Source organism: Apteryx rowi, unplaced genomic scaffold (genome assembly GCF_003343035.1).
Source record: "Apteryx rowi isolate R43461 unplaced genomic scaffold, aptRow1 scaffold_33, whole genome shotgun sequence".
Taxonomy (NCBI): domain Eukaryota; kingdom Metazoa; phylum Chordata; class Aves; order Apterygiformes; family Apterygidae; genus Apteryx; species Apteryx rowi.
Genome location: NW_020449752.1, coordinates 4,240,489 through 4,266,333, shown reverse-complemented (window position 1 = coordinate 4,266,333; position 25,845 = coordinate 4,240,489). Strand labels below are relative to the sequence as shown.

The window sequence follows — 25,845 nt, the reverse complement described above, 5'->3', positions numbered from 1 at the left end:
GGGGGGGGGGAGGAGAGCACCAGCCCAGCGCCCCGGGGTGCGACCGGCTCACCTTCAGGTTTTGAAACTCCTTCTCCTCCTCCTTGAGCACCTCCAGCTGCTTCAGCACCGAGTCCTGCTGAAACTCCCCGCGGTCCATCTAGGAGAGGAGGCAGGCGGCTGTGAGCGGCCCCGGGGCGGCGCGCCCCACGCGTCTGTCCCCCCCCCACCCGAAGCGCAGGGACGTGCCCAAAGGCACGCAGCAGGTTGGGGGCAGAGCCGGGGCCGCGGCGGCTCCCCCACCAGCCCAGCCGAGGGCAAAGCAGTGCCTCGGCTGACATTATTTCCTCTGTCCAAGGCTATAAAACACAGGCTGGTGGGGAGCTGAATTATTTACGACTGCCCTGGCTGTGGGGCTGCAAATTGCTGACTCCAGCACACCTGCCCAAACCAAAAAGCAAGAAGAAAAGCCTTTTTTTCCCCTTCCCCCTTCTCATCCCTTCCTTCTAATCTGAAATTGGCTGCTAACAACTTTTCAAAATCCCAGAGAGTTTTTAGCATTTCCATAATGCTGTAATTAACGTGAAAGCCTGCGATTTTTCTTCTTTTTTTTTTGAACTCAGGCTCTTAGAAGATTTGTGTCGCGGTGGTTTTAACGACCCGGCTTCGCCAGTGTGGCGGGGACTCGCGAAGGCCCAGCAGGGCGGCAGAAGGGGGCCGGGACGGCGCAGGCATTTCGCTTTTTTTTTTTGGTCTCGCGGCTCCTTCGTGGGGCCCTGGAGACGGACGCTACCCATTTCTCGCTGCCTCATTAGTTTTTCTTTGAAGGCTGACTGCACCTGGGGGCACGGCACACGTTAATTAGAAGACGGCTTTAATTACCCTTCCTTCAGAAAGGTGGGTCTGTGCCGCAGCTGAATAATTATCAGCCAGTTTCTCAGCTGCCTTTTATCTTCTCCGGTATCTATGGCGGGGCTCCGGCCCGCGYGGCTTCTCTTTGCTTTCTTCGGCCTGACCCTGGTGCTGGAACTGCTGCCGCCGAGCACCTGAGCTAATCACAAATCCACATCTCCAAGAAGGACTGACTTGCTGCCCAGCTCTGCTGCTTCCACCTCGGGTTTTTTTTCCTCTCTTTTCCCTTTTTAAAATGGTAAGTGGTTGTGGAGATTTACCCTACAGCACTTTCTGTTGATCTTCTGAAAGCCTTTGATACAGCTATTAAATGCAATAAATTAAAGTACCTGAGTGGTTTTTTTTTTTTTCCCCTGGAAAAAAGCCTGTAACATCCATTGATTTACCAGGGTAAATGCATGTGTCACACAGCATTAAATTCAGGGCGGCTAGAAACTGCACGGGGAGGGCTGTTCGCTCCTCCGCTGCTGGAGGGGCGTCCGCTGGCCGAGCGGGGAAGGCAGGACGACGAGCGGAAACAACCCCCCCACCCCCCCCCGTTGCGAGCACCCGGCGGCGAAGCAAAGCCTAAAAGCGCAGAGGAGGCGGCTGCTTTGCCGCCCCGCGGTGCTCTCCGGCTGCAACGCCTTCGATGCGGTGGCTGAAGGGATGCTGAGCGCCGCTCTCGACGGCACCGTCACCGTGCAAACGCCCCGATCGCCTTCCAGGGCCTCGCACGCGGGGCGAGACRCAAGCCAGGGCACGGTTAGCGACCGGCGGCGCAAACCACGTGCCGTTTAAGGCTTCCGGAGCCCCAGGTCTGGCAGCGTCCGATGGGCCTCTCCCGCGTGGATTTTCCTGGCAGAGGTCTGCCAGCGTGGCTCCTCGGCTGGAGCCGGGGGCTGCAGTGAGCCCACGCGCCGTCAGAGGGCACTGGGACCCCGCACGAGCCCCCCGCACTGGGGATGGGGGGTGCGTGGCGGCCAAAGCGGCAGTTCATAAAGCAAAATCGCATCAGTTAATTTCTAATTCCCAAATTAAGCTGTTCGTTAATGTGACCTTTATGGAAGTTTGCGCTGCGGCTTAGCGCGACGCCATCTCGTCCCATCGCTGAGCGGGCAGCAGGACGGTCGCTTGCTTTCCTGCCCRGGCCCCTTCCCGTCCCGGTGTCCAACGGGCATCGCCACCTGGCTGCCCTTGGTCCCCCGGGGCTGCGCTGCCCTTTTCCTCGTCTGCTTGGTTTTTTTTCCCCCCACCGAACACTTTCCAGCTCTTTTCGGTCTGTCTGAGCACAAAAGGGTGGAYGCTGCGGAGCCAGCGCGAGCGGCCCGCGGATCGCGGCAGGAATAGCAAATGCCATCCCCAGTTACTGTATATAAATAGCCTGTTAATGAGGAGGCTCTTAATTTAAACAGGTGGCTACACGTGTCAATACACGGCACGGGGACAAAAGTTAACTCCATTACCGCTCTTAATGGGGATGATGAATGCGCAGACAGCAGGCGAGAGGGAGGGAGACGGAGGAGAGGAAGACGTGAACGGGAGCCAGGCGGGGCTGAGCACAGGGCCCCCCCCGTTTCCAGCCCCGGCCTCGGTGCTGCTGACGTGCTGCAGCCGGCATTTAGCACCGTTCTTCCCACCAGTGAAGCCCAGAAAAGGCCGGGATGGGCAGCTCTGTGCCTCGGTTTCCCCACCTGCTCGTTGCCCATCGAACGAGCGCCTTCCYRCCTGAAACAGCCTCGCCGCCGAGCRCCAGGAGCYRTCGCTGTCTCAAAACCAATGTCCGCGGTGGCCRGGCGTCCCGCTTGCGGTTTAAAGCTGCTCTTTTTTTGCCCTCGCCCATCCGCGTGCTGCCAGGAATGGCAGCCAYGGATGCTGCCACCTCCTGCCTCGGTTTCTCCGAGGCTTCTGCCCCGAGCTGTGACAGGCTCCAGGCCGGTGCGCTGCCCGCGGCCGCCCTGCCGAGCCCTGTGCGGGGCAGGTGCACTCCCCTCCCGCACGCCCAAATTATAATGATCCCTGCTCGTTGCCTAATTGGATGACGCCCGATGGCGCTTGGAAACTCGTGCAGGTTAGACCCGAACAGCGGCAAGGGCTGGTGCTTAACGGATTCCCGAGCCAGCGGGAATCTATCATTCTGCAGGCAGAATCACCCCCGATTTCACCTCTGCCTGTTCCCTTTTTCCTCTTTGGGGAGGATCCGCGCTGACTTTCCCAGCTGAGCCGTTGTCCAGTGATGCTCCGCTGTCCCTCGGCGTAGCAGGATGGCTTGCAGGAGGATGGGAACAGGAAAGGAAGGCGAACTAGGAAAACACCCTCACCCTTTTTACTGGAAGGGTTATTTTAACTGTTCTGCCCCAAAGGTGATGCCTGGGTCCAGCCGGCTGCCCTGGACCCCCTGTGACAGGTACACTAGTGTGTGCCTTTGTRTGTTGGTCACTTTAGGACCATCGCTGTTACGACTGATCCTAGCAGTGGGGATGGATAATTTAGGATCATCAGGACCATTTCACAGATGGGAAAACYGAGGCACAGCGTTCAATCAGCYGGGAGTAGAAGCCAGTGGCTGAGCCAGCCACGATGACAGACAAGGCTGTGCCGCCTTGGCGCCAGCAAAGCCTCATTGCTCTTCGACCCCCTCAATACAGAGCGGGCAGAAGATGAGCCAAATCAGAGCGCCGACGCAACAAGCCCTGGACCGAACCGGACGGGAAAGATAAAGCCGCCGTTATGCAGGTATTTTTTTCCAGGATCAGGCTCTTTCACAGGCTCTTTGGCCCCCAGCCACGGGATGCTGCTTGCTTTCCCGCGCCTTGGCCTCCTCGGGCCCGCAGCCTTGGCTCGCTCTACAGGCAGGGCTTCGCAGAACGGCTAACAGGCAGCAAAGGCGGGGGGGGACAGCGCTGAGACAACGCGAACATATGCAAATCAGACAGCGTGATGTGTCTCCTAAGGTGTTAATGAATTTATAGATGCATGAATAATTATTTGTGAAAAGCACAGAGCGCCGTGGAGGTCACAGATGGCTGGAGAATAACAAATGCAATAGCAATTTTCAGGAAAAAGGGAGCGGGGGCGGCGGGGCTCGTTCTGGCACTCGCTCACCAGCGACGCTTCAGCAGGGCGAAGACGACCGAGGGAAACGCAGGGGCAAAGGCGCCGTCAGTGCCGCAGAGCAGCGGCTCCGCGAGGAGCAGGCGGCGGCAGGCAAGCGCGATGGCTTTGCCGGCGGAATTACAACATTAGCGGGTGGGAGGGCTGCGGCAGCAGCGAGGCGGTTGGGTTTTCGCTCCCGAAGCTTTGCAGGCGCCGCTCAGGCYGTGCTGGACGGGAGCCCTGTCATATGCTTTGCAAACGGTCTGGGAAGAGCGAAGAGGCTGATGCTAAGCGGCAAGCTGTCGAGCAGAGGGGAACCGTTTGCAAGCGAGCGCCGCTGCCACGCTTGACGCGCGGCCCGGTTTTATTTAACATCTGCATTAATGATCTCTCCGCGAGAGCACCCAGCATGTTAATGAAATTCGCAGTTGATATTAAATTGCAAGGTGTTGTGAACATTGTTGAGGGCAAGGAGATAATTTCAAAGGACACCGTGAGGTTGAGTCCGGGCAGGAAATATAACAATAAGCTTAGAGAAGGCAAACGAAGAGCCAGCGGGGGGATAACGCTGGTACGGGGAGGAGGGGGAGCAGGACGGTGTTGGGGTGAGGGTGGAGAGCAAGCGAGGGGCGCAGAGCATCCCCCCTCGTGCCACTCAGCCCCTGCCACAGAGATGCCGTCGCTGCTCGTTAGCAAGGACAAATTCTTTAACTTGATCTGTCGTCTCATTGACAAAACTTGGACTCTCTTATTAGGAATCTATTTAGCATCCGGAGCCTGGGTGTCTCCTAGCCGGCTTCAACGTCTCCTCCCTGCCAGGGAGGCGCCGGGGCTGACGGCGGCTGCGCGGGGTCGGGCGGGAAGGAGCGGCAGCTCCGCCGATGGGGGCCCCACGTCCGGGTCAGGGACTCTGGACCTTCTCCTCCAACCTCTTGGACAAGATGAGCCCAACAGTGCTATTTTTCAACAGATGCAACGCCGGGAAAGGCGCCCGGTTTTGGACAGGGTGGGGAAATCCCCGCTCGCCCACGTCCAGCAGCCAGGCACACGCTCAGGTTGCTCTGTGCCGTGTCGTATTTGAACGTGCTCGACTTTGCCTGCCCGGTTCGTACTTAAATAGCCCCTTTATACGATGCTGTGACCAAATCACCCCTTGCAAGTCTTTCTGATAAGCTAAAACACGAGCTTTGTAGCTGTCTCCCTGTAAGGCTTTTTTTCCAGCTATCACGGAAACAGTGTCATTTTTTTCCGTGCCATTTCCGTCCTGCCAGCCTCCTTATTGAAACAGCACAGCGCAGCTCTCCGCACCGCTCCAGCACTAGTCGCATCAAGGGCACTCATCGATGCAAAATCTCCTGCTGGTTTTGGCAAATAATCTAGCCAAGAGCTGCTCCCCCCTTGCCCCCACGCTGTCCCGCAAGCTCAGCTCCTCCCGCGACCGTCCTCTTCCTCCTTTACCACTCGTCAGTGGGAAACGTCACTCGTATGGCTGCTCTGCTGCGGCTTTATATTTGCTTCCAGCGTGTTGGTTGAGGCGTTGAGCAGCGTTTGGGCAAAGCCCAGCCCCTCCTTTGGATGCCGATGGCTCTCTGACAGCCCCGTGGGGGTTTGGCTCTGTTGATCGCCGTCTATACAGATGGCATACGGGGGTCCTACGGCGAGCAAGCTCCTTATCCCCCTCCCTGTCAGCAGCGCGGTTCAAAGCACAACCCCAGCCTCCCCTGCCCTTCCGCAGAGCAAGGCCGTTTGCTCGATCTTCAGAYAACCCCACTGCTCATCTGCAAAGTTGTCGGGGCCTGGCGTGGGTTTTTTTTTTTCCCCCCTGCTTGGAAAGTGGTGGCAGCCCACACACGGCCATCAGGAGGCGAACAGCGAGGATGACCTTGAACAGGTCCCCTCCAGGGTGTGCTCTGCCTTGGCTGCCTCCTTGCCTTCGCTGGTACCTCCTGGGCCAAGCACACTGGCTGCGCTGAGAACGAAGGGTCTCTGCACAGGACTCTCCCACGCGCTTTGCTGGCGAGGCTGGCAGCACTGGTGCAACACGTGCTAGCAGATCTCCATGTCCTCCTGCCTCCTGGTTTTGAGGTTCCCTTGCTGTGCACGTGCACCACCAGAAATCAGTTCTGCCTGCCCCAGGGCCTTGCGTTTCCGCTGGTAATTCATCAACTAGCCTTTGCAGGCAGGAAAACCGATTCTTACAAGTGCTGCCCGAAAACCGGGAGGCTTGGAGCAGGAAAACCCAACCAGCAGCCCTGAAAACAGCCTCCGGTCTCTCCACTCACTTCCCCCTTTCATAGCTCTGTTGTCTCACCTTTCACGGCCGCGCGGCTTTCTGTGGCTCAGCTTTCTGTGCCACTTGTTCGGCTTGTGTTTGTCATTTACAACATGACGCTAACAAGCAAAGCAAAGGCAAACTGGGTCTCAGACACAGAGCACAGAGGTGACGACAGTGCGAGGAGCAGCCCACGGTAGGGCTGCAGGGAGGTTGAATTCCCTGGATCTCACTTATCAGCATCTCGCCCTGCCTCTGTCATTTGGTCCCCTCAGCCGAAGGCAGAGGCCTCAGGCTGAAGCAGAGGCTTCAGGAATGAGGGATGTCTCCAAGGTTGTTAAACACACAGGTCACGAACGGATCCACGTCAGGCTGGGCTGGCCACCCCCCCCCCACGCCGAACTTAACAACCTGCAAATGACTCTCGGGCACCTACTCTTTTTGCACATATATATCTCCAAAGCATGTTCAGAGGGTGCAGTTATTGCTGGCTAATTAGTTTATTATTATATTGCGTTCACCTATTGTGTGCCCATTTGCAGTTCGCAGCAATTTCCTCCGTGCGAGGTGGCAAACGTGCTTTGCAATTAGCCCCGTGGGCAGCTGGGCTACTATAATAAACCTCTCCCTCCTCGTTAGCAAAGTTTCACTTGAGGAGTTTTTATGGCAGGAGAATGCGTACCGCCGAGCAAGATTTTGGAAGAGCATCTTTGCCTCCAGTGGGGATTACGGCACTGAACTGTACGTGCCTGGGCTCATTACCGTCAAACATCTACCCAGGATGATTGCTTCCAGGGAGCGGAAGTAAATCCTTACCATCAGCTGCTTGATAGTTGGATGTTCCTCCGTCTCTCTGCCCGAGGCCGGCTCCTTGTGTACGATCTCCACGCGGATGTCGTTCTTGGCGGAAACCACGCCTTTCAGATCTGCGCAAAGAGGGAGGCGGAGAGGGAGAGGGGGTTAGCGGAAGGCGATGGTGCCTGAACAACCTCAGGGACCGGACTGATTGCCAACAACGTCTGTCCCCGCCGAGCAAAATTAACCCTCCCCAAGCCAGAGCACGGCTGAGCAACTCGGCGTTGGCACCTTGCAGACCTAGTCCTAGGCGAGGAGGCCCAGGGCAAACACTCCAGTGGTGGGATGTCTGTCCAGGTTGCAGACCTATAGCGTATGCTTTAAGGGTATGTGAAATAGCTGCTCTTAGGGGCTTAACACACAGCTCTTCCCGTGTGCTGGGAAGCCTCTGAGAAAAGCCATCCCCAATTTGGGGTGCAGCTACAAATGCTAAGCAATAGGCTTAAGGCAGTTAAGGCCAAGCAATGAACAAAGACTAAGCGAGAGTTTTTTGGAAAGACTATGAAATCATCCCTGGCTGCTGCTCCAAACAGCCCGTCCTCACGCAGGGCAATGCAAGGCCTGGGGGGCAGATGTTTTTGGAGAGACTCTCCGGTTTCCCCAGAGGTGCTGGGCATGCTTTGAAGAAGTCATTTTAGAAAAATTAAACCAAAGAGACCGAGCAGCAGGAGAAGAAACGGCTGTGAGAATCTGAGATGAAAAGCGGAGATGGATGCAAATGTGAACAGCAAGATCTAAACAGCTCCCAACTTTGAAGCTRGGCTCCAGCCTGCGATCTGCCTCTGCGTACCGTGGCTGGCTCTCGCCTCCCAGAACGGCTGGACCAACCCTCATGGATCCAAYGTGCCTTGAACCTCTGGACTTGTCAGATCTGTCTCCAGCGTACGTTGCCGAAGGAAGCGACGGCGCCCTGCCGAGTGAGGACTGAGCCAGGCCATTAACACAGCCTCTTGCAGGGACTGAGCAGTCGGCTGGGCATTGCCAGCCGCCACGTCCACCGAGCACCACCAGCTCTCGGAGCGCTCCTCTCACCAGCGCAAGTGCCCGGAAAGAGGGGATGAACCCCATGCAGGAGCATCAGCTCCTGCCCCTCAAGCCCTCGGGTCCCTGCAGAGCAAGGCCAGGTCTCCATGCTCACTTCCCTGGGTGCCTACCCCAGCTCCAGCCCTTCCTGCACCAGCTCAGCGTCAGCGTAGCAAAGCTCAAGGCTGGACCACGCAAGAGGGGAAGGTGGTTTTACTTTTAAACCAAGCACAATCACTTGCACTCTCACCCCCACGCACTTGGCTCATCAAGCTCTTTGCAGCTTACGGGACAAGCCATTTTATAAACCAAGCTGGAGACAGGCTAGAGCGGGAGAAGTTTTGAAACGCCTCTATATAACGCATGTTGGCAGCACCTGGGAGGTGAGGGAGCACTGTGGAGACCCAAGGAGATGGGAGCACAAGTCCGGTGTTGGCTCTCAGGAGGTTGGCCAACACATGATCAGGACCGGCTTGGAGCTCCTTCCTTGAATCAAGCCATCTTCTCTCCTTCCCTGCTGCAGCTTTTGGGAAGTGCAGCCCTGCTGCCCTCCAGAGACATCTCCAAGTGCAAGACGGAAAGTTTCTCTGGGAAGTTTCTATTGCTCTTTCTTGTGTCTTCTTTTTTTTTTGCTGGAGTCATGTTCCTGGTGCTGGAGCCTCCGTATTTAATCACAAGGAAAAGCTAATTACTGTCTTGCACATTCCCTCCCGGGGGTGTTCCCCCTTAAATAACTCTGGGCCGTTATGTCACCAAAGATACAACAACAGATGTGCAGTATTATTTTTTTCTTTTTAGGAAAAGAAATGGCCTGCAGGCAGCTCTCTGCTCAGCGAGTACTTGGTGCTGCCTCTTGCCGCATCTCCCCAAAAGCGGGTCCAGCGATCGCCTCTCCCAGTCCCGTTAGCTGCGTCAGGCAGCTGCCTGCGGCCAGCAGCTCGCGGGCAATAAGGAAACGCCTCTCCCAAAGTTACCGCTGGGCCACCTTGTGCCCTCCACACCGAGCACCCAGGGGCTCCCTGCACAGGGCCAGGGAACCCGACCCGCGCCCAGGTTTTGGGCCGCCGCGGCGCTCAGCTACGTGGCGCCAGTCACAGGTTTCAGCCAGCGCCTGCAGCTCTTACGCGGAAGAGAGAAATCGGCTGAATGCATCACTAGCCAGGTAAGTTCCTGCCACCTCCGCAGCCGAACGGGAGAGCTCTTTTCCTGCTCGTCTGCTCTCATCGCAGCACGAAGCAGCACAGCAGCCCTGTGACGGCACAGGGGCCTGTGCAGCAATCCCGCCCCGCCGGAAGGGATGCTGCGGTCCTTTCCCTGGGACATTGCAAGCGGGCACTGCGGGAAGCGCCACAGAAGAGCGCTAGGATGGGGAGCAAGCTGGGTGGACACCGAGAGCCAGCAGCTTGCTGCCCTTAGGAGACCAAAAAGTCCTTTCTAAGTGGGGCTGCACTGGAAACAGCTGGGGGAAAGGGACTTGAAACGCTGACACACTGCCGTGTCCCCAGCACCCTCTTTCTGCTATTTATCCCCCCGTTCCTGGACAGGAAAATGCCTCTTATTCCTCATTCCTTGGAGTAGAAAGTCTCCCAGAGCCAAGTTTGCTCCACACAAGCTCCAACATCCTTCTGGAAGGAGGGGCAGTGCCCTTTCCTCCGAAAGTCCCTTCCTCTGCACGCTTTTGAGGGACCATCGCTTTAAATCGTCGGCTTCGCTCCCTGCTCTAAAACCTGGCACTTACGCCATGTATTTGATCTGTTGTCATGGCATTAGCGTTAAATTGTACGTCCTGTAAAGAAGCCCGCACCATCTGGTTACATCAAATAAGAGGGATGTAATGAACCACATGCTCTCCCCTGCTCCGAGTGATGCAGGATGCGCACGTCTCGCTGCGCGCCGGGGGGGAAAGCACGGCTGATTGCGTCTGACCATTGACATGGTAACACGGCTTGGCCTGCTTTCTTCGGGCACTCGAATCGCTCATCACTGCTGAATGATTTCGGCAAAATTGAATTGGCCTGTGCTCAGGTCCTAGCCTTGCTCCTGTCCGTCAGCAGTCCTTCCCAAAAAGCAAGATTAATGACTGCCCCAGCTTTAGTTTGTTAATACTTGCAAGAGCTGCTAATGGGGTTTGCAAGAGTTCAAAGAACAGGGGATAAAACAGGGAGAGATATCATTATTGCTCTTAAAATTAAACACATTTCTGCCGCGGGAGGCCAGGCGCTCATATCCAAATCCAGGAGGAGCTGGGGCTCTTTGATTCCTTTGCAAACAATCAAAAAAAAAAGAGGTGGGGAAAAAAAGCAAGAAAAGAAAACCAACTGTTTCTTGGCAGGCGCACACAGAGCTTGTGTACTGCGCTTGGCTTCGCGGCATCTGTATCACACGTTCCCCCGAGCTGGGAAAACCATCAAGTATCGCTCGTTCTCTCATGCGGCCTGAGCCGCTCCAAACAATCCGACGCCTCTCCCTCGTGGTTTGATGCCTTTTCATTTAGCCAACAATCATCCTTTAATTTCCCGGTGTCTTTTTAACAAGACAACATGATACCACTCTGTTTACCCCTCCCTCCCTCTACCTGCGTCTCGAATGTCGCTTTAACTTGCATCCCCACCGCAGCCAGACTTCAAATACCACGCGTCCCATGCGGAAAACCCTCAGCCGGCTGCAATTTCCCCCTAGGAAATAGGCGTTTTATGTCGAGAAAATGGACTTAAAGAGCGACAAAGAGAGCACGGCGAGAGGGGTGTGTTTAGCAGCAACTTGTCGCACCGAGGCCAGGATTGCTTCTCCCTCTTGGGCGTCACGATCTTGCCGGGGGGAGAGCGGAGGACAGGCAGTCCTTGGAGTCCTTGCAGTCCCTTTGCCCCCAGGTTTCCCACCCGTCCTTGAGCTGCACCCCGTGCAAACGCAGATTAGCCTGTTTTCATAGCGCTTTGCAACCCTTTTCCCGCAGGGCTGCCATTAGCTGCAAACCTGCACTGAACATTTGGTAGATCCATATGAGAGCCAGATTGCTCCGGTGGCGTGTCAGTAAACTCAGCCTCTAATTTCTTTGCGCACRGTGCGACTCGCCTCCCACGCGCGCTGACACCTCGCAAAGCCCTCTCTCCTCGCCCAACAGCCCGAACCCCTCGCCGAGCTGCGTGCCTCGCTGGGGACACTTACTTCTCTGCGAGCGGGCGCAGCAGAAGGCGACGATGGTGGCCATCAGCACCAGGAACGCCACGCCGGCCCCCACGGCCACTCCGATGATCACCGCCATCGGCACCGACTCTGCAAGAGGAAAGAGAGGGGCGCATGAAGCCGGGCCGCACGCGGGAGCACGCCTCTCCCCTGAGCACGCGGCGAGCTGCCCTGGCTACCTGGGGAGGATTTCGGGGGGCCTCCCCCCGAGACGGATCTCCTTCCCCCGCTCCCGCCCCGCTGCAACGCAGACCGCTCCCTCGTCTCTGCGTGGACGCCGGCAGCGCACGGCCGGCACGGGCTGCCCTTGGGAGGAGCGGACGGGGGAAGCGAGCTAGGAGGAYGGAGCCTGGCTCGCTTCCCCAGCCCTGGCTGCCCGCTGCCGGGGACGGAGGGGCCGGGGAGGCGAGACGCAGTGGTGCCGCGCTCCGTGCACGAGCGGGCGCTTTGGAGGGCGGCCAGCGAGCCCCGGGAGCCTGGCCCCAGCGAGCCAAACTCGGAGCTCTGCCACTGACGCACGCTGCAAGCTGGGCAGGCCCTGACCGCTCYGTGCCTCAGTTTCCCTGCGCGGGGATGGACAAGGAGGGGGCCAGCGGACTAGGCTCATAACTGCTTTAAAGAGCGCTGCGGGATTTAATGAATAACCTTCTCTGAAAGGATGAAAAGCACATCAGGCGGCAGTGCGTTAATATTATTGAGACGAAACGGACTCGGCRCCGGGCGGCAGAAGGGTTACGGAGCCAGGCTGGGCGAAACAGCGAAGGTTGCAGACRGGGCACCAGCCCCTTCCGCCAGAGGTAATAGCTCAGCTGTCAGGAGCAGGCGCAGGAAGGCGCCCGGCTGTAAAGTATACGGGACTGAATTAACCCAAAGCCATCATTCACGGCCTCTGCCTGTTTTACATCCCAACGGTCTCTCCTGCCTTTCTCCCTCGGCTTATCGAGTCTGCCGTCCTTCTCCGGAGCCCTCGAGGTGCGTGCTCCAACTGCGGGACGGGACCGATGGCCCACGGCGAGGACACGGGGACGCGCACGAGGGGCGCCGAGGTCCGGCGGAGGGAGGCGAGACGGCGGCCTGGAGCCCGCCGAGCGGGGGGTTACGTGCTCGCAGCCTTCTGCCGACGATAACTCTGTAGCTCAGCTCCCAGCGGGGATTTCAGGCTGCAGCTCAGCYGGCAAAGCCGATTTATTTGCACAGATCCAGGCAGCAGTTTGCAAGGTGCAGGGGGGAATATGAAATCACATTTATGGTGAAAGGGTCAGATTTTCAGCCCAAGAGCCTTGTTATCTCTCTGCTCAGTTCCTCCAGTCCCTCGAAGGGCGGCCTCTGCTTAACAGCGAATATTGCATTTGTGCCTGTTCCTCAGGATTACTGCTAGACACCGACACTCAGCACTCGCTCTCAGGGGTTGCGGGTACCAAAGCAATCGGTACCACTAATTGCCTTAGGTGTCTGCCTTGTTAGTGGGTAAATGGCACGTCAGCACGCACGGATGTGCAGGGAGATGTTTCCTCGGCACAGCCGAAGGGCGGAAACCCRTCTCCTCGCAGGTCTGTCCTGCGCACGCCTGGCCACCCCTCACTCCTGCTGCTGCCCCCCTCCAAAAGCTTCAAGGGTATCGTGAGGGACYGGAGCAGCGGGTCCCTTTCATCTCCTTGTTCGCAGAGGTGGGCCTGGTCAAAAGGGATGGGTTTGGAGACCCTTTCCCCAAAATCCGCAGGGGTGGGGGGAATCCGAGTCCAGGTGCTGCAAAGCCGGACCTGCTTCTGCAACGTTCCCCACCTCTATGAACCTCCCAAACGCTGGGGTGCTGCTAAATGGAGACCGGGGTGGCAGGAGCTGAGGCTGTAGTTCAGAGCAGCCACTGCAAAACCCCAGGGGAAGCAGAGGGGCTGGTCCCCAGATGCCTACAGCTGCCCGTGCCCGTTATTTCTAAGCCCTCCTTAGCCTCTTGTGAACCCACGACAGCCCAAAAGAGGGGTGACCCTTTCCCTGATGGCCAGCCAAGCTCCCAGGAGCTCTAACTTGCTTAGTGGGGTGTTGCAAATATGCCCTGAATGACTCACCTAAGATCACACATGCGCTGACTGGCAAAGCAGAAGCGGAAATTTCACCCAGACTTTACCCTTGACTAGCAGCGAGACCAGACCATCGGCCCTGCCTGTCTCTTGGCCCTGCAAGGGGAAGCTTTGGAGGCAGGAGAGGTGACTGCAAGGGTGGTTTGTCCTGCCCCAAGCTGCTGCAATATCTGGTAGCAGAGCTGTTCCTGCCGGCGATGGAGAAGCGCATTCAGCTACGGGGGAAAGAGCTGTGCGCGCTGACTCTGAAGCTCTTGGCCACTTACTAAATGCCGTGTGGCTATTCCTGCTCAGGGGGCAAAGAGGGAGAAGGAGTGAGCTGGAAGGGAGGCACTGGCACCGAACGAGCACATCAGATCAGGACTCAGAAAGAGAGAAGGAACACATGAAATGCCACAGCGTCTCTGGAAAAGATCCAAGCGCGTCCTCACCACTTCCGTGCACACCTCCAGCACGAGYTTTCTGCGTGGGCTGACTGGCCTTGTAAATAGATGGGTGCGTACTGCATCTAGGGAAGAATGAATGCACGGTGGTCCTCCTTCCTCGTCTCCTGTGCGGACGGGGGACGTGGATGCTGTTGAGTACGGCRACACGAGGTCAAACAGGCGATCTAGCCCAGCCGGCCTGATGGGGTGACACTCAAGAGCTCAGAGGTGGGGCTGGGTGAGAAGTGCTTGTGCTCCAGCCTAGGCAAACTTGCAGCATTTGGAAAACATTTCTTATCGTGCATCAGGGTGGAGCTGGTGTTTCCGTGGAGAAACCAGCTCGCCTGGGGCACTCGAGGCAAGGGGCAGATACTGCTTTAAGCCAGAACAGAGCCTTGAGCAGACACCAGCCACCTTTCTGCTGAGACTCTGATGGCTGCGATTTTCTGGGCTGGGGGGAAGCCTTGTTCTCTTTTTTGACCACAAATTTCACCCTGGACCTGAGAAACTCTCAGAGCGCATAGGGGACCGTTCCTCCTCTTTTCACTTCCTCCCGTTTTATTGGGTATCTGCTGATGCTGCCGGGAAGCCCACAGTGGAGAACTGCTGTTTGCAAGGATATGGTGATGGATAACGCGAGATGCTGGCTATAAAGCTTAAGCACTACGTTTTTCATTGGTCGCCGGTGGCTGTCGCTGGTTGCTGCGGCTGTACGGAGGTGGACGATACCACAGCACCAACAAAGAACGTCCCATAGTGGTCACAGATCCTGTCTTTTAACCTTCCCAAGGGGCAGACTTTTGGGGTGTACGTCCTTATTAGCATATCCATCTGCCAGGGTGACTGGAAGGGGTTGTAATTCCACCAGCATCTTTACCATAGGCACTTTGCAATCAGTGAAGGGTTTCTTTATCGCTATCGAATACCAGCAGGGCCAGGAGGAGGTAAAGCCACCTCATGTTACCCCTTCGCAGTGGCCATGGTGCCTAGTGGGTCCTGAGCCCTACCTTGAGGACTGCACTAGACTAGCAGGGCGACCCCTCTATTTTCTTACAGTCCTAGATGAGATGGTTAAAAAAATTGTACTGCTTGAGTTTAGCCTCTTCTGCTCACGCTTGATCTAGAAAGAGCCTTTAATCTTCCCTGCTTAGCTTGTTGTTTGAAGTGATTCGGTTTGTGGTTTATGCTGATGCTTTTCACTTTCTGGCTTGCTCGTGAATTTTCTGCTGGGCCTGCTGATCCCTCCATTTGTCACTTGTCACTTGAGCTGGGCCACTGGTGACATGACTCACACGGCTTGTCCTGCTTCCTGATTAGACTGCCAAACCCACTGAGGGTGCTCACCATGGCGGTGCACGTTATTTCCCCGGGGAGGATGCGAGCTCCCAAGTGCTCTGGGAACTCCAACTGGAGCTCAAATAGCAGAGGCCAGAGCTGGTGCCGGCTGCCCCAAGGAGCTCATCTTAAAAACAACGTCTACAACAGACTAGCTGAGCCACGGCCAGAAGAATGAATGGGCTGCAAGAACGTGCTCAGCAGCAAAGGGGCAGTGACACGGTGCGGTGGCTGGGATGGTAACCGCTGCCCAAAGACAACGCCAGGYGACAAGGAGCAGTTTGCTGGCTACATGCTCCCCCATGACCCCTGCTCTGGCTGGAGGAGACACAGAAGACACGAGGGCAGCGCGTCGCACAGGCATCTGTCCAAATGTCCATCCAGTCCTGCTCTGGCCRTGACGGATGCTGGCTAACCCTCTCCCAGGAAGCTGAGTAACGCCAATGTCTGGAAGTGAGGCTGGAACACCGTACCTGTCCCTGTGTTTCGCCCATAATAGCACTTGCATGGCCCCGTCCCCAGCACTGCAAAACGTGGCTGTGCAACATCATCCCTCTCTCGATGGACGGGGAGCTGGGGCACAGAGAGGCAGTGCAGTTTGCCCCCGTTTGCAGAGCCGGTCAGTGGCAGAGCTGAGACCAGGCTGCTCCGGCCTCCCAGTCCGCACCCCAACCGCTGTGCCGTACTCCCTGCAGCTTCCCTGCGCCCCTTCCTGCCCGGCCCTGCCTGCAGCGCCGGAAAGGCAGAGCTAGGAGGAGGACGCCGGGTCCTAAGGTGCGGTAGCGGCTGGGGACAATTCGCATTCACCGTCAGCTCATCATTTCCATACCTGCGTGCATACCAGCTCCTGATTTCATTTCCGTACCTGTTTGAAAATAAAGCAAGTGTCCACAGCCTTGCACAGCCCAAGCGCACACACCAGTATTTCTGAGCGCTCAGCCCTCTGCTTCGCTTTCTGCTCTGAGCGCAGGCAGGTCCCCCTGAAGGGGACGTCCTCTGCCACCCTACGGCRTCACCCTGCCCTCCTGGCGCGGGACGTCCTCGCACTGCCTAGCAGGAGCGCTCAGACCTCGGATGCGGAGCCGGCTACACTGGGCTGCTGTGGACTCAGATGCTGCGTTGCCTGCTCAAACCCAGCTCGAGTGCCCTGCTCGGCTGCCCGCCGGCCCGCTGGGGTGTTCGCTCTCCCCTGCGGCACCCCCACTTGGCCCCGACACCCCACGGAGCTGCCCGGCCACCCTCCGCCGGGGCGCGGGCTTGCTGCTGCGCACTCTCCGACTGGCAGAAGACCTGGAAAAACCACTGGCTCTGTTTGAATTGGAAGAAGCCCAAGGCTAATTTTAAGGGGTTCATTTAGCTCTGATTTAATCTGGACGGCAGCCTTGCCTATAAATCACAGCTTAATGAGAACAATCCACCTGCCTGCCCTGGCATTTAATAAAACAGAAGAGAACTGGAGTCCCTCCAGGAGCTAAATATTCCTCACAGAGCTATTATCTCCCTCCCTTGCTACGGACAGCCCCGAGAGAGTGGAAATCCCCTGACCAACCCAGAAATCCCCTCAGAGTTGCTTAATATGCCTTTGAGGCTGTACGGGTGAGCCCAGCCCTGCCAAAACAYGCGCTGGCATCGCATCTGATGGCCGCTGCATGGTGCAGCAGCCCAGGCTGGTGGGATGCCTTCCTCAGACGCCTTCCTCCCGCTCCCCGCACTGCGGGGGTTGGTAGGAGAAACCACTCCTGTTTCTCTACAGACAGAAAAGATCCTCCAGCCCACGGCAGTGGCATCACCTTACGCTGTGGGGCAGGGAACAAGAGGCAGAGCTGCCCCAGCCCCAGGCCTGGTCCATGCCCTCCAGCTTCAGCAAGCCAGGCACCAGCAGAGAGGGGCAATACCCCATCAGTGCTGGGTGGCAGAGGCTTTACAGGGCATTTCCCACGTCCACATCCGTCTGCCAGGGCCGGGCACCCTAAGGATGCAATTCTACAGCTAGCATGGCTGGCGTATTTCCACTATCCTTCCTAGTTTCCTCTTTCAACGTCCCAAGAGCTTTTCCGAGCACTTCGTGCCTCTCACAGCATCTCCCCGCTCTTACAGCCTGGCCAGGAGCTAATTCCCACTGCCAAACAGTCCCCGCTGGCTCCTCAGCCCCACGGCGGTGATGCCCACCTTGCTCTTTGAGCCGGATGATCTCTGTGTCTGAGCCAAAGCTGTTCCAGGCAGTGCAGTTATAAATGGTTTGGAAATCGGCCCGGACGATGTTGCTGATGGTCAGCGTAGAGATGACGCCCTCGTCGGTGCTGACCGTCTCCACAGTGTAGCGCCCGGAGGTCCCAGACTCCAGGACGTTCTCCTTCCAGGACCAGGCCTGCCAACCAAGAAGAGGGATCAGGCAGAGCTTGTGGTTTGCCCACCTTAGGGCACCCTAAGACATGCAATGCATGAGATATATGCCCCAAGAGGCGCTGCCCTGGAGGATGCTACTCACGATTCGGTCCGGCGGAGGGGTGCTGCGGATGAAGCACTTGATCTGCCCCTTCTGGCCATGCAGGGCGTGCTGTGTCTGCGTGCTGGAGATGATGGGCGGCCCTGCAAGAGGGAGAAGAGGGATGCTGGCTTCTCCCACAGGTGGCTGCAGTCCCACAGCCAGGAATACAGCGCACTGGAGACAACGGGGGAAACAGCAGGCCCACTGAAGGACACTGAGGTCCCCCTGTGAGAGAGATGGATGGAGAACAGCTCCCTCACTTCTTGTGACACAGAGGGACATCGTTGCATATGGGACAGAAGGGCGTCTTTGCTTTAAGGCTGGCATCCATCACTATCATCCCTGCTGTCTGACAGTGATTGAGGCACCCTGCCAGGTCCCCGTCTGCCCCAGTGCCACCCTCTCCCCTGCTGTTTGTGTCACGCATCAGTGACCTGAAGTCAGCCCCCTCAATGCTGCAGAGAAATTTCTGCAGGCAAAACCTTGGCACCCCATTAGCTGGGCTCTCCTGCTCCGTTTGGACGCAGAGGGAGCCCAGCCGGGCTGGGAGAGGCCTTCTGCATCCCTGAGCGAAACGAGGCTGAACGCGCCGCGCGAGCCGGCTTGTGCAAACCTCCCCGCCACGCCGCATTCTGCAGGGGGAGGCTGACACTGCCACCTGGGGGCAGAGGGTCCGACAGCAACAGGGACGCGGGTTTTGTGCCCTCGTCTCGRCGAATATCATGTTAAACAAGCTCTGGCTGCTCCTTTCTCCGTGCCTTGCCTTCCTCCCGTGCTCAAAAGCAAGTGTCTGCAAAGCACCGTGACTCCCCGTACTGGGTGCGTTATTCAAGGCGACTGCCSGGTTGTAACGCAACCCGAGCGTCTCCAGCTCAGCCCCGGCCAACACAAGATACGTTTCTGCCGTGCGCTCATATTTGTTGTGCGGTGCCTCCCGTGTGCGGCAGACACATCCGGCGCTCGCTGGATGCAGCCCTGTCCTCCTCAGCCCCCTTGCTCAGMGGAGCTAGCTGCAAAGGGGGGGGACGTGGGGGACAGCCCCAGCCCCGCAGACGTTTGATGACAACCAGGGAAAGTTCAGCCTGGGGATTCGAGAACTGGAAAGGGGAAAAACAGAGCAACACCCACAACAAAACGAACCAGAAACCCCAACCCGTCTATTTAATTTTGAAATGTGCTGCAGGTAGAAGTGCTTTGTTCCTCTGGGGTTTCCGTAGCCGGGCTGGCTCCTTGTTTTTAATTTTTTGCAGGCTGCAGAGGCACAGCCGAGTCCCTCCTTTAGGGGAAGCTTCTTGCCGGATGCCGAGAGGCACAGGGATTAAGGGACGGTGCTAGCGCACGCAGCCCGCAGGGAAACGTCCTTGTCCCTCCTCGGTGGAAACCTTGCAGCAGCGGGAAAGCAAAGAGGGGCTGGGGACAAGAGCATGGCTTGGAGGTGCCGGGGTGTCCTCTGCTCTCCCAATGCCGTGTCAAACAGCAGCATGGGGACCACGTGCACACAGACAGGGCCTGAGAAGGGAACGACCCCAAGGGAGCAGCAGAAGAGCTGCRATCGTAATTGCTGTTTATTAGCCTCCTTAATTAAAACAGATTTGCATTTCTGCGAGAGGCTTGCTGCTGGCAAAAGAGAACCCAGCAGCCAGCCGGGATGCAGGCAGGCTGCGCGGGGCAGGGAAAGGGGCAGCTGGGGCGAGGAGGCAGCGGCCGGCAGCCTCTCCCTCTGCCCCAGCCGGGCTATTTCGGACATTCGGTCCGGGCCGTTGTTCTTCCGTCTGCCCCAGGGTTTGTCAGCAAAGACGTCCTGCCGGCAATACGCACCCACGTGTTTGGAGCAGCACAGGCCACGGGCAAACACACGCACGAGCTCTTCAGCAGCTGCCTGTTCTCTGCCCGGAGCGCTCACACGCGCAGGGCTCACAGCCGAAGGGGTGCATGGGGGCTTGGACCTGTGTGCACTTATCCAGTTGTACAAAGCAGGAGTCGGTATGGGATCCTGCACGGACACGGCCAATGCACYGCTGGGAACGGCCTCAGCGGGGACGTCGGCAGGCAGAGCAGGCTCAGGAAGGGCCTGAGCTTGAACGCAGGTCTSCGGGCAGCCGGAGGTGGGCAAGCTCCTGTGGTGGCCCCCCTCGATCGCTCCACTGCGGGTTTTCTTCTGCAGTAGATGTGTTCCTCTAAAAAAGTCTCAGGGATCTGAGTAAAGTGGTGAGAAACGGATTCATCCAGGTATTCCCAACTAATTTTTGTAAATAATAATTCTGCGCTGAAGTATCAACCTCCTCAAAGAATCCCCATAGAAATAGAGCCATATCCTTCTTTCRCTAGGGTATTCCAAGGTGAGACGCGTGGAAAACCAGCTTACTAAAGTGTGCTTAACTAACCAGAAAACAGAAACGTGCTACGTCTCTTCCRTCCGGGGGAAAGCGGCATGATTACTGCCCACCCAGGCCCTTGCCAGATGAAGCATCAGCCGTGGAAGTCACCTGGCAAGTATACTGGCATGGAGACTGCCTTCGTAGGTCTTCGGCAGGTTGCAGGGCTGAGACCATCGCTTTGGGGACGGGGCTGGCTTAAAACACCGTACGGCGACTCACTGCGCCYTGCAAACCCGCGCACCCAGGAAGCACTGGAAGCACCACAGCACACCAGGTTACTGCTCAAAGCGTGCTGTGGCCAAAACTGGTAATAGCAGGAGATGCGCACGAAGGAAAAGTTAAGATTTGTTTGCTGCTAAYTGAATACAGTGGTCGTAACTGTATGTTATTGGAAACTTCTGTGCACCTCTTCTTCGGAAAAGAGAGAAAACTTTTTGTTGCTGTTTTCTCCCAAATGTTCTTCTGAGATGTTTTTCTAGGCATGCTCACAAGATGCATTCTCACCCATACATCTGTGAAAGCCCATCTTTTAAAAGTGCTGGCCTGGGAGATTTTYGTGCATTCCTTGCTTTGCCATGATTTTAAAAATACATAGGGGCTTTGGGTGCTTCTGTTCCTTCCTTAGGAGGATGACAATGGCACCTTGCCTTCTCGCAATAGCCCTTTCCAAGCACGTCCAAGCGCTGCGATGTGTTCAGAGTCAGGGGCCACTCTGGCTAGTCTTGGCCTTCAATCCCCACGTATGGTGCAAGAGCAAAACGGCAYGTGGCGCCTGGAGAGCTCCCGGTTCCCTGTGCTGGCAGCAAACTGTGGCGGGAAGCTGGCTTGAAAGGTATATCGGTGCCTTCTCCTCCTGGAGAGGACACTTCCATCCCGTCACACCCCCAGTGTGGCACGAGGAACGTGGGCTGAGCTTTTTGGTTAGCTAAACATGTGCTAGCAGATGATGTTGCCGCCCCGTGGGCTGCCGGCTCGGCTTGGCTGTGCTGACTGCTGATGACCCCAAGCCAAGGGAGGCAAAAACAGTGACCAGATCTGTAGGCCAGGCCTAAACAAAAAAAAGCTAGCTTTCTATTTTGGCAGTTGTATGTTAGTTACAAATTCTGGAAGTGCTCCAAGACTGGGTGACGCTAGAGAAAAATGGCTTAATAATCATAAAAAGGATCATTTTCTCCAAGGAGAGTGGATTTTAAATGGCACAAATGCCAACGGCTTTGGGTTTTATTATTGCTTTAGGAGTTCAGAGACGAAGGCTTATCATCATGATAATAGCATATGACTAAAGACCATTTGTGAAATGAACATGCCCAGAAATAATAGCACCAAGTTGCAGCCTCTTCACATTTGGGGCCGGCGTTTGATTCTCCACCAGGCGCTGGCTCCTTATGAAAGCTGCCAATCTCCGGCTTGGCATTCAGCGCTAAGTGTTAGACAGCCCACAGGCAGGAAAAAGCTTTAAACAATGTTGCTATGGATATAAATGATGGAGCTATTGGTTGCGGTTATTTTTAGCACGGCAGGGCCAATTTATTTGCGCGGTCCTGGAGGCTCGCACAAAAGCGAAGGCAGCTTGCTGACTCGGGAGCCTTGGAGGAATGAAAGGACGGCCCGAACTTCTCCCGGCTGCCTGAGTCAATACCAACCTTTCCTCTCCAGCCTTCGTGACTTCGGAAATGGGTTGGTTGGGCGAGTTCGGTTTAACTCCTTGCTTCCTGCAGAAACTGTGCTGCAAGCACGACCTGCTGGGACTCGCTGGAGAYGGGCAGGGCCACGGGGAAACACGCCTGGTGAAGCCCAGGGCCCTCGAAGGGTTGCTGCAGGCGTGAGCCGAGGCGCCGGCGTGCTGCAAAGCTCACGGCGTGCTCCTCACCAAGCGGTGGGGCCAATCAGTCCACGCTGGGCTCCCAGCTCCTTTACAGGCTCCACTTGCTTGCTGGAGCAAACTGAAGGCAGTTTAAACCCCACATTAGCCGCCTGGGGTTGGTCAGCCCTAGTAACAAACCTTTTCTTGCAGAGCGGCTTGGCGGTCCCTGCTCACTGCCGGCAGCGCTGGCRTGAAGGCGATCCTGCGGCGCCTTCCCCGCCGGGGCCGCCCCGCGCTGCGGACAGGAGGCAGCGGTGCGGGAGCTGCAAACAGGACCGCGTGCAGTCAGGGAGATCGAGAGGCTTTGGCTTGCGCGGGCACCATAAATCACATTGCGGCTGATTTTTATAACGGCCCCAACAATTCCTCGCTTCCTTCTCSTCTCTGCTGCCCTGGCCCTGCCAAACGCTGCTCGTTTGCATAATCCTCCTTCCCATTAACGAGGCCCTGAATCATATCTGCTTCCCTTCAGGCTTGTGGCCTCGCGCTCTGATTTGGGGGTGGACTGCCAGCCGCTCTCTGCAACAGTCGGCCTGGCCGCGAGGCTGCGGGCCRGGGCCGGCAATGCCGAAGAGCCAGCGGGAAGGGCAGCGAGACCCCATCGCAGCTCAGGCGGGCGGAGGGCGAGCTCTCCCGTCTCCCCGTTGCGCTGCCGTGATTTCCGACCGTCTTGCAGGCGGATGCGCTGCTGGCTGCGGCCTCTCTGGGCCGCACACGGCGACAGCCGGGATCGCAGGCTCGCACTGGGTCGGGTGCAGATCCCTCAGCTCAGGTCCCCCTTGAGCTTTATGCTTTCGAGGGGATTGATCAGCCCTTCTGAAGCCCCCGTGCACTGACTGCAGACTAGTCCAGAGTAGACACTTCTAAATGCTTAATTTTACTGTGGAGAATCCCACCCCATGGAGAAATGCACCTGATAATAACAAGACACTTGTGTCACCTTCTGGATTTAAAATCACTTGAAAATATGAGGCGTCCAGCTTCCCTCTCAAATTACGGTGGAAAACCCTTTCAGAAGCGTTCATTAGCTGGATTAGGTACACTGCCTCGTGCTCACGGAGCTGGACGTCTGCTCCAGCTGCAACGCGCAGCTCCAGGACAGGCTGCGAACCCACAGTGCTGGCAGATGTCAGACCTAGAACACTGCTCTGGGGCTGGCCTGCCTCGATTTTCCAAGCCCGGATTTGGCCTTTGGTCACTCCGGAGGGAGAGGAGCCTGTCTCAACGCCGGGGTGTGGGATTCCCCCCCACTGCGAGGTGTGACACCCATTACCCCAATGCTGTCACCTCRGGGTTGTGCCTAACCCGCACAGCGGGGCCCCCAGCAGCACGCGTTAGCGGCGAGGGGCACAGCACGTGCTCAGCTCCGGGGAGACGTGCAAAGCTGAGAAGCAAAGATTTYGTTTGCTCCCGCGCCAGCTCTGCAGGGTAAAAAACTCAGCAGCAGTGTGAGCTGCAGAGCTCTCTCGAGAGGCTCTTCCGTGCTGCACACTGCAAACAGCCCAGTGAGCGCTTTGCTCTGCATTCAAGGCGGACGGGTGCCTGGCAGGTGTCACGAAGGGAGCAGGTTCTTTGTGTGTGCTAATTTGTTGCTTTGTTTTACTGCAAGCGATTTTAATTGTAATTAAAACCCAGCAGCCAGTGGGGAAGGAGCATGCCGGCGCCGGGGAGCTCAGTCGAAGTCAAGGCAGTGGTTGGCTTTCAGTACCCTGCTGTGTTGCCCTCGGCTTCTCTTTCCAGCATTATCTCCATTTGAAATGAACACTTGCTGCCACCTGGGCTGCTTCCCTGCTTATTTTCCTCTCTTTGCGACAGTGAGTGGGGACCGAAACGTGCCGGTTTGCCAGGCAGGTGAGAGACAATGCAGGATTCATACTCTATTTATGCTGTTTGCAGCCTGCCTGGCTCTTTTCCTTTGTACAGGCTGGCACAAGGCATGTTTAGACTGGAAATCATCACCGGCTGCTGCAGCGTCCCGGCCAGGTCACTGATAAACTACAGGGCTGTGGAGCGCTTCCCAGCTCCCGGGCCCGGGTGAGGGTCTGGGCCACATCCTGACGCTGTGCTGGGGGAGAGCCAGGCAGCCCGGTTATGTAGCGGCGCTTTCTCTCACAGGTCTTTCCACGTGTGCTCGGAGAGAGTGATGAGGCTTCTGGTTTCAGATCCAGGCTCAATTCCCAGCTCTGTAGCTGTACAACAGCGATGACAGTGCTCTCCGACCTTGCAAGGGTTTTGCGAGATAAATCTATTAAAGATTTAAAGATGCTCGCTCCCAGCTACTCAATAAACCCTTGTTGATAATATGGAACCAAACAGATCTCAGCTAATGTTGGTTTTTGCAGTTCTGGGGCTTGCTTTAACCGATGAATCTCCAGGTAAATGAATGCAGTTCCATGAATCCAAATTGCTCATACTGCCCACACAGCAGGATCCTCCCAGATCCAACTAAGGATAAGATTTATCCAGAAAAGCAAACACCTAAGTGGATACCTCAAAACTCACGCAAACAAGCTGTCAAAGCAACAGGGAGAAAAACAATGAGACACCAGGACAGAATAACGACAGAAAAGCAAGAGGTACCGTTGACAGTCAGCGTAACCTCGCGTTCACCCGCGCCAACCCGCGGGACCACTGCTCGGCACACGTATTTCCCAGCATCTTCCTGGCGGACGGACTTCAGCGTCAGCTTGTTCTCGTTGCTCAGGACCTGGAAGAGAGGAGGGGATTGCTGTCAGGACGGGCAACGTGAAGTGGAACAGAGCTCGCTAGGAGCTCAAGGGCAGCTCAGAGAAAACAGTACTCTTTGAAGTGACTAAGCCCATCATCTAAAATGGGATGGAAATATCACTTATTGCTGTTGGCCACGGAATAGGGAAACCACCCATTTGAGGGGGAAATACAAGTCCTGTTCTCGTGCATTTGAATTCTTACAAATTTCCATTTTGCAAAAAGCCCCACAGGAGTCCAAAAGAGTTCAAGGCACAGGGGAAAAGTTTTGGTGACTGTGTTCCTCTTTTTATGCCAAAGATGAATCATCTAGAATGATGCTTTTAAAATGGGAAACGCTTTGCCCACTTCTAACCACAGCAAAGCCCACGAGGAGGACCAGAACCAGACTCTGAGGTGCAGGAAAGCAATGACGCATAACCGCTTTGTAACCAGGAGCAGAAAAGCTTTCAAGAGAGCCACACTCCACACAACTGTATTTCTGCGACTGCAGGTGCAGGACAGGCTGCCAGGCCTTCTTCACACTTGGTGATTTCAAACACAGCAGCAGTGGGAGACCAGCGTGGAGAGCTGGCAGCCCCCCGGGAACTGGGGCTCGACAGCCTGGGAAATCTCCACTGCTTTTGGCAAGCCTGAGCCCCCCCCGATAAGGAGGCTGCAACAGGGATATTAGCTATGCTGCCCTCCTGCCCTGGCAGTGCAATTAGCAGCCTTAAATAAACCCTGAAAAGTGCTGAAGCAAAGAGATCTGGCGAAGCTGTCAGCAGAATCCCAGCGCCGGTGGTATTTGAAAAACGTGGCCAGTCTAAAACAAATAGCAGCTCTCGGAGCAAGTGTTTCCCAACCACCTGGGCTGGAAACACTTGCCTGGTGGCTAATTCCTCCTCGTCGCCGTTGCCTCTCTCCGAGGACTTTGCACAGAGCCTCCCACTCGCAGGCCAGCCCCTCACCCCTGCGCCCCCTGCTCCTGCTGCCTGCTCCCTGCCAGGAAAGTGGTGTCCCCAGGTGCCGCTTCCCTCCCGCGGCTGCTTGCTTTGCGAAAACATCCAGCTGTGTTGGCTGCCGCAAGCGCCGCAAAGCTGATGCCTCCAGGAATTTGCGCTGATGCTTTACAAAGCGCTCGGTGCCCTAAGCGACGCTTAGGCGTGCAGGGAAAGCATCTCCTTTCCACGTGCTGCGTTCGGGGGAGCTGCCAGGTCAGGCGCGTTTCATCTCGAACCGCTGCCCGGGGATGCCGTGCTGCACCCTAAA

At 56.7% G+C, this 25,845-nt stretch overlaps 1 protein-coding gene across 1 annotated transcript in view; it reads right to left on the bottom strand.

Annotated features, from left to right (window-relative positions):
• Nucleotides 1–25,845, bottom strand: part of KIRREL3 (kirre like nephrin family adhesion molecule 3) — a 136,358-nt gene that overhangs the window by 2,782 nt on the left and 107,731 nt on the right. Inside the window, exons 9-15 of the mRNA XM_026071706.1 lie at nucleotides 24,448–24,574; nucleotides 17,626–17,726; nucleotides 17,307–17,505; nucleotides 15,967–16,002; nucleotides 11,282–11,389; nucleotides 7,055–7,164; nucleotides 53–139 (exon numbers count right to left, since the gene is read on the bottom strand). Coding sequence (XP_025927491.1) covers nucleotides 53–139; nucleotides 7,055–7,164; nucleotides 11,282–11,389; nucleotides 15,967–16,002; nucleotides 17,307–17,505; nucleotides 17,626–17,726; nucleotides 24,448–24,574 — 768 coding nt within the window. The remainder of the gene's footprint in view (nucleotides 1–52; nucleotides 140–7,054; nucleotides 7,165–11,281; nucleotides 11,390–15,966; nucleotides 16,003–17,306; nucleotides 17,506–17,625; nucleotides 17,727–24,447; nucleotides 24,575–25,845) is intronic.